Source organism: Octopus bimaculoides, chromosome 22 (assembly GCF_001194135.2).
Source record: "Octopus bimaculoides isolate UCB-OBI-ISO-001 chromosome 22, ASM119413v2, whole genome shotgun sequence".
In the NCBI taxonomy this organism is placed as follows: domain Eukaryota; kingdom Metazoa; phylum Mollusca; class Cephalopoda; order Octopoda; family Octopodidae; genus Octopus; species Octopus bimaculoides.
In genome coordinates this window covers 19,468,834-19,477,858 of record NC_069002.1, presented here as the reverse complement: position 1 = coordinate 19,477,858, position 9,025 = coordinate 19,468,834, and the positions used below count along the sequence as shown (strand labels likewise).

At 35.4% G+C, this 9,025-nt stretch overlaps 1 protein-coding gene across 1 annotated transcript in view; it reads right to left on the bottom strand.

Moving 5' to 3' along the window:
* The window catches only part of LOC106883867 (endoplasmic reticulum-Golgi intermediate compartment protein 1), a 174,369-nt gene that overhangs the window by 155,814 nt on the left and 9,530 nt on the right, over positions 1 to 9,025 (bottom strand). The window contains exon 3 of the mRNA XM_014935003.2: positions 8,121 to 8,212. Within this exon, the coding sequence (XP_014790489.1) occupies positions 8,121 to 8,212 (92 nt within the window). The remainder of the gene's footprint in view (positions 1 to 8,120; positions 8,213 to 9,025) is intronic.

The following is a 9,025-nucleotide window of genomic DNA, read 5'->3' as shown; positions in this document are numbered from 1 at the left end:
ATATATATATGTATATATATATTTATTTATTTATATATATATACATATATATTTATATATATATATATATGTTTCTGTATATGCGTGTATTTATACATATATGAGCAGGCATGCATTTGTATGTGAGTATATGTAATTATATACATGTACACGTTCGTGCCTCTACGTGTGTATGTGTGCGTGTGTGTGTATATATATATATATACGTGTGTGTGTGTGTGTGTGTGTGTGTGTGTGTGTGTGTGTGTGTGTTTGTAATTATTTAAATTTATTAAATATTCAGAGGATTGCATGCTATTACGACTTCTGTAAAATAACGAAAAAGAAATTGGGGGAATCTATAAATTAGAACAAAGGAAAAGCTATAATTAATATAGTGTTGACTAACGACATCTCCCATAAGAATATATAAATATATTAATTATTTATATAATTACATTATTAAATGCAAATCTATGTACTAACGAACCCCTCAACCCCACTCCACTCTCTATTCCTATGTCTACAGCAACAATAACCACGGCAACAACAACAGCAGCCATAACAATGTCGACGACGATCACCATGGGGACGATGGCGAAGATGATGATGGTGAAATATAAGTTGAAGGTGAATGGAGGAATATTATATCTCTTCTACCTGATGAAGAAATGACGTCAAAAAGAAGCGGGAAGAAAAAGTAGTAGTAGTAGTAGTAGTAGTAGTAGTAGTAGTAGTAGTAGTAGTAGTGGTGGTGGCTGCGGTGGTGGTGATGGTGATGGTGATAATCGAAGAAAATAAAGACATGGAATGTGCAGTGTGAAGTGCTACTTTCTTTTAAAATTACATATGTACACAATATGTAAGAGAAACCACGATCACAAACACACACACACACACACACACACACACACGCACACACACACAGCAACGTGTCATTTTTCGTGCCTTATGAAAGAAGATTCGTTAAGAAACTCTAAAGCAAAAGAAACCATTTCTTTTGCTCTAAGAATGAAGTGTGATGAAGACAATGGCCAGGTTCCCGTTTCTGAGTTAATTGGTGCTTATTTTCTGTATTCCGTTATGAGAGTTCTGAGTTCAAATCTCACTTCTGAACGAGCATGAGACATTTATAGGGCAGTTAATTTAATGTAGCCATATTCGTACTGTGAAGATATGTGATCTTGTGATTAATGTTGAACTCACAATCTGACGATTGTAAGTTCGATTCTCGGAGTGGGCAGCGTTTAGTGTTCTTGAGGAAAACATTTCATATGACGTTGCTCCAGTGCTGGGTGGGAACCGGCATATCCTTTGCCTGTGGTAAAAGGCGACTGTAAGAGGTTGAGGAAGGATTTTACATTCCGATCACGTAAAATCCTCACCGCTAACCACTACCCAAACAGTCACATGGGTTCGAGGGTGGTCGCTTGAGTGTTGGAAAATTTGTCGTTTTCCAGGAGGAGAGAATCACCGATAAATGGTGGATGCAGCGACACGCTCTTACAGCGCATGCTCCCATACTACCACTACTACTTCTAACTCTTCACTGGAAACCAAAGAATGACGCATTTATTCATCACAATAAAGATGAGAGGAAATTTAATTCAGGCAAGTCATTCGATTACTGAGGTCAACTTTGCTTTCATCCTTTCGGGGTCGATAAATTAAGTACCAGTTGCCGACTGGGGTCGATCTAATCGACTAGCCCCACCCCACCCCCCACCCCCTCAAAAATTTCGGGTCTTGTGCCTAGAGTAGAAAAGAATATTGTGAACACAACATGGTTGAATGGTTTTAAATATTACTTGGCAATCTCAAGATCCAGTTTCAATCCCATTCTGCAGTATCCTGTGTTCCAATCATGAACTTGCACCATATTTATTTCAGAGTTTACCGAGGACTACGTTATCCGGTGTGTTACCGTATGGAATGTAATTTGAGGAGAATTTGGTAGCTATTTCTAGCAGGTTGAGGAAATAATTCAAAGCACCTTTGTTACAATGGTTGATGCTGTTGTTGCTAGTATCTAATCGGATCCAACAGATGATCCGGTTAATTATTTACTTACGGAGATACCGATCCTTTGACTGCATTTCAAAATGCACGACTGCTGTTATCAAGACGTGACTTGAAGGAGACTCAGCTGCTATTACTGGAATGTTCATTCACCATAACAAGACACTGCACAAGGCTGTCGTCAGATGTAAACACAGCAGATATCATCCATTTATATTTCATAGCAATTAATATTGCAGAACCAATGGATGTTATCATATTAGCATCATCTCATCACTGAAATCTATGGCAATTCTCCACAGTCATTTTTTATAATCGCCTCGCTACGAGCAGGCAATCCCACATCGAATCCGTTCCATTTAGCTTGGTTTTACACGCAAACATTGATAACTACACACGCGATCGAACGCGCATACATGTATAGGAAGTATTTTGCATATATACTATATATACAGCACTTAGCTGCGGTCATGTTGGAGTACTGCCATAAGGGGTTTTAGTCGAAGAAATCAACCCCATAACTTATTCTGTGTAAGCCTAGTACTTCTACTATTGGCCCTTTTGCCGAACCGCTAGATTTGGGGAACGTAAAACTTCAACATCGATTGTCAATTGATGGAGGGGGACAAACACAAACACAAAAATACACGCGCCCATGAATATGCACACACACACACACACACACACACACACACACACACACACATATATATATATATATATATATATATATATATATATATATATGACGGGCTTCTTTCAGTTTCCATTTACCAAATTCAGTCACAAGGCTTTGGTCAGTTCAAGGTTAAAGTAGAAGACATTGTCCAAGTTGCCAATACTGTTCCCAATATAGGATCTATTATCAATAAGTTAAATAGAAAAAACATTAAACTGGCTAGGACCCTAGAAAATAAAAAAGTGTCTTATTATTGATAACAATACAAATAACTACCAAATAATTAATAACACCAACGCAACCAATAATCATGCACATGTTAATGAACATAATAATACTTCAACTGTTAACATAGTTGATGAGATAAATCTTCCTAGTTCAAGCAATATCAATTGCATATCTAGTAATACAACCAGCAATATTGATATAACTAATTTAGATACTTGTATCAATAATCAACATAGCAATATATATATAGCTAATAAGCCCCTTAATTGCAATTGTAGAATTAAACCCCACTGTCCGGTATCTGGCCGTTGTTTAACCCGTAATGTGGTCTATAAATGTACGGAGGCTACTCCAACTAATAATTACATTTATGTTGGTTGCACAATCAACCTTAAACAACGATTATATAACCATTTTTCTTCATTTAGACTTAAACATAAAGCCAATAGCACATCATTATCTAATAAAATTTGGGAATTGAAGGAAAATGATATTGATTTTAATCTTAAATGGGAAATTGTCAGGAGAGCACAACCTTATAGAAATAGTAGATATGGCTGTGGACTGTGCTCTATGGAAATTTACGAAATTTTGAGACTTAAGGATAATTCTAATCTAATTAACAATAGATCTGACCTTAGGGTTCTATGTGTGCATTGTTACTCACGCACCTTTAAATATTTTAAAAAGTAAATATTTTTTTAAAAAAGTAAATCTTGCTAATTTTTTTAATTTAGTTTCTCTCATTTCCCTGACTAATAACTATTTTGTTTGAGTTATAACTTTTAATATATACTTAGAATACATTTTAACCTTTCCCAACCCACTGATAGTAGTCCTACATTTTTTCTAGGTTATTCTGAGTCTCTTCTATCTATCACTTTTTCGAAAACCTTAGCTTTAATTCTCTTAATTTACTCCTGTTTTTCTAACTTTATTCCTCTCCCTTTTTTCCTCTTCCTTCTTCCCCCCTTTCTTTCTGTTTGGATTTTGGCCATTAATATTATAGTTTTACTCATAAATAATACTACCCCACATTAATTTATATCTTATTTTAACTGGATATGTTTATCTTGTTCTAATTATTATTGTTCCCTATAGTTATAAACTTAGTAATTTAGTGTTTCATTGTATTATTCTATTTATACTGTAGAATAGATATATTTCTTTAATACCTTGACCTTAATTCGCTTACCTTAATTTTTTTCCAAATTCTTACCACTCCTTAGGATATTGTCCTTCCATTTCCTTTTTTTTTCTCTCATGCTTGATTTACCCCTAACTTGCTGTCTACCACTACTTAACCTACCTTCCTCTAAATTTTAAATTACTACTATCACTCCAATTAGATTTTAAATTCTTGTTTGATTCACTTGTCTGTGAAACAGCAGCATAGTCGAGATGGTATGTTTTCTTCTCTTACTCTTGTTTTTTGCAAACATCTTCAAAATGTCTTTCTAAAATGAAATTCCATTATGCAGCTGAGGAGAACATTTTCATTGTACATTATGTTGTGCTATCACTACAGGAATAAATGGAGCTTGTACGAAACGTACGTACTGCTATAACCTATTGAATTTTTGTTGCTTAACTTCAAATTTTATTCACCAAATCTTTTGATTTTGTTTTTGGTTTTTATCCTACCAAATTCTGGTGCCTCAAACATTTTAAGTACCACATTTTATCTTTTGATTAAATCTATATTATATATATATATATATATATAATTAACAATATATATATATTCAAAGAGAGAAAATATCCACATATTTATTTATTTCTGTAACCAATTATATATAACATATATAGATATAACATATAATATATAAATAGTATGTATAACATTATTTATGTAGCAATTATTTAATAAAAATGCTTTACGAAGATATAACCCATTCAATATAAAATATATAATTTTTATACATGTGTGTGTGTGTGTGTGTGTGTGTGTGTGTATGTGTGTGTGTGTGTAAAATTTTATATAAAGTATATATTTCATACATTTTTTTTACATGTGTGTGTGTGTGTTTTTGCCATGCTGTTTAAACAGCCACCTGTTGTCTATTCATATAAAGCCTCCATACTACCATGATCCCTCATTCAGTTTCAAACAGTTGATAACTTTTATTGCATCATATGAGTAAACATATAATTGCATTCAGCTGTGTTTACATGTATGTAGTTCTTTACCTCCTGTTGTGTTTCTTCCAGCTTTTGAAATGGATATCAATTGAGTACATACTTACGTACATTTATACATACATACACACATAGATACAAGCATTCATACATGTGCGTGCGTGTGTTTGTGCAAATTATACATACATATGTATAATTTATATGCGTGTGTGTGTGTAAATAGAGAGAGATAAAGCGGGAGAGGGGGCAATAGACAACGGAAGAGATACAAGAAAACGAGAGACAAGCGTGAATCGTATCCCCTCGAAGGCAACAGAGATAAGAACTCACAAATCCTTCTCTTTTATTGATGCGTTGCAGCTTCATTTTGCATTAGTTGCAGGTATACACACATGCACACATACATTCATACATACATTGTATATATATATATGTATATGTATATATATTTGTTTGTTTATATACGTAGGTGTATATATGCATGCATATGTTTAAAGGTGTGTTGTTGCCTCTCATGATAGCAATTATAGAGACAGTAATTGAGTTGTTAGCAATGTTAGATGTTCGCAAGAAGTGTGAAGGATGAGAGTAAAAGATTTCGAGAAATTAGTTCCCACTGGCCGTTGATGTTCGCCGTTCAAACACGGAGGAATTAGTGTTTGATTCCTCTTGCTATTTGTTAAGAAGTGTTATCAATATTGTTGCCCGTGTCGGGTTTAAACTCCCTATACACTCGCCTTATCAAACTTTGCTCGGGGTTTTAAGAAGAAATTATTGAAAGATAAATGAAATCAATAACTTTGCAGAAGAATTAAAGATGCAGGCGAAATGTCTTTGAAAAAATTTTGCGTACTTTGTTTTTCTTTGACATTCTACCTTCTTGCTTCAATTCCTGCTTGCCTCCATTATGTAAGTCATAAGTCTTTGGACTGTTTCTTTTGATGAGTGGACGTTATTCTGGAGCGATAGAGTGGAGTTTGGTACAATAGATATTGGCCATTTTGCATTGAATCCACATCAGATTGGGGGTTGTAATGTGGACCCTTCTTCCTCGGGGCCTCTCAAATAAAACGAATCTGGGAGCAGGAGGAGCAGGAGCAAGAAACGTTCTTCAGTACATGACTGGTACTTACTCTATTAACCTCGAAGAACAGGTAAAGTGAGTCACGGAACCAAAACTAATGAGTACAAACTTCGCTGTGGCTTCCGAATCCATTCCACGGCACGCTAAATATGAGAAGGCTCTTCTACCGTCGCCTCAGGTCATAGATTAAACTGTATGAAACCCATCAAATGAGAATATTATCGTTTTGCGAGTAGCAAACTTATTTCTACGTAAGCTTTAAGGCATTTTTCGTAATTTTTCTTTTGTTCAGCAGAATTTACTTCCTTCCTTCCTCTCTTCCTTTCTTCCTTCCTTCCTCCCTTCCTTTCTTCCTTCCTTCCTTCCTTCCTTCCTTCCTTTCCTCCGTCCTTCTCCCATCACAGACGTTTTAGAAATTTATACAAGTGCTGCATTCCTCTAAGACATTACAAATATCACCAATATCCTAAATCGCATTTTCAATCGAAGCATATGAAATGTGGTTTAATGTGAGATTAGAGAGATATGAGTGGCTATTTCCAGCATGTCGAGCAAAGCACGTAAGCATGTAGAGACTCCCTCGAGTCTCCCCTGTCTCCGGTTTCTTTAGTGTGCTGCTTCGATCAATTTTAATTCACCAATCAACGAGGATGGTTACAAATTTGGGAGTTTGCTTCACTTTTACTTGTAATATTCTTGCTTGGAAACTTACTAATTATTTCTTAATTAAATACAATATTCCGATATTTGAGAACAATGGAATCAAATTGAACCTTTTATCAACTGATTTTGTATAACTAAATTCTATTTCATTTACACACAGTTACAGATTTGTAGGAAGGAATCAATGGAATCACCCAGAAGACGTCGTTCTATTTTAGCAAGAACTACAAAGCCACAAAAGACACACACTCATTGGGCTTCTCTCCAGGTTTAGTTTCCTTGTTGACTAATTTGTCATTAATCTTTCGTCATTGTGAGTTTCCCAATAATTTCAAATGCAAACAATCATTGAAATCGGGGAAGAGTTACAGTGGTGTGATAAAAAACTTTTTGACAAATTAGTCCAAAGAAATAGTAAGCAAACGCTACCCTTCAAATACGGCTACCCTTCAATTGCTGCTAACCTTCAAGTACCACTACCCTTAAAGTACCGCTACCCTTTAAGTACCGCTACCCTTCATGTACCCCTACCCATCAAGTACCGCTATCCTTTAAGTACCGCTACCCTTCAAGTACCCCTACCCTTCATGTACCGCTACCCTTCAAGTACCGCTACCCTTTAAGTACCCCAACCCTTCATGTACCACTACCCTTGAAGTACCGCTACCCTTCAAGTACCCCTACCCTTCATGTGCCCCTACCCTTCAAGTACCGCTACCCTTTAAGTACTGCTACCCATCAAGCACTGCTTCCCTTCATGTACCGCTATCCTTTAAGTACCCCAACCCTTCAAGTACCGCTACCCTTGAAGTACTGCTACCCATCAAGCACTGCTTCCCTTCAAGTACCGCTACCCATCAAGTAACCACAGCAAAGTAAGCAGCTTCCACTTTCCAACCATTGAACAACTTTTAATTCAATATATATTGACATAGTATGACTTTTTTTCGGTATCCTCTTATGGTAAGTAATCCACAAATAAGTCAAATCCTCGAGTTTTTGACTTAACAACAAGATAAAAATAATATAACGAAGGAACAACTATTTTTACTTTCGACCAGCTAGAAATAGCAACAAAAGTAGTTTTCTTTCAAATGACACAGTTTTAAGGAAAAACAGGACAGAGAAAAATGCGAACATAAATATCCCAGCAAAAGCAAAATGACCACAGGCCGAGTGCGTTTGGACGTAGAGTAGAGGGTTTACAGGTCGAACAGGACCTAGAAAACAGCAGCAGCAGCAGCAGCAGCAGCAATAACAACAATTGTGTAAAAGAAATCAGATGAAATAATTCTCAAAGCAAAACACGGAAGAGAAAGCAATACGTACAGGCACACTTGAGTCTTGGCAATGTAAGATTCAGGAAGACAGGAATCTTCTCAGTATAACTGACAGGGTCACCAACCGAAAGTTCACTCATACTGAAATAAAGAGAAATAACATTACTGATGCAATTACCATCATAACTATCATCGTCATCATCATCACATCACCATGGTCGTTGTCATCCTCATCAACAACAACAACATCAAAAACAGCAACAACTACTACTACTACTACTACTACTACTACTACTACTACTACTACTACTACTACTACTACCACTACTACAGAAATAACAGTAACACAATATGGAGCACAGTCATATATGGTAATATGGTTATGGACGTTCTCCGAATGAAATGAAAATTACAGAACAATATTCCAAGAAATTTTGTTTCAAAGAGTCAAAGAATGAATCGTTGAAGCGGATATACATATATGTATATACATATAATTATTGTAAAATCTGGTAATTAGTCATATATTAATTATTATCGATTAATTATCAGTAGGCCAGCACATCTAAAGAATCAAAGAGATTCAGAAATAGTATCTGCAATCTCAGGGGATTAAGGTACATTTTTAAAAATAACGTCGACCACTAACGTGGACAATTGATGCGCTAGAAATAGATCACATCTTGTGTCTATTAAAACCTAAATTGTTCTCAACATGAAATATAGCAGCATACCAAAAACGTGAGCGGGCAATTGATTCTTTAGATGTGCTGGCCTACTGATAATTAATCGATATTAATTAATATATGACTAATTACCAGATTTTACAATAATATTTTAACCATTAAACACATGCACACGCGCGTACACACACAAACACAAATCACATACACACACATACATACATACATACATACATACATACATACATACATACATACATATATATATATA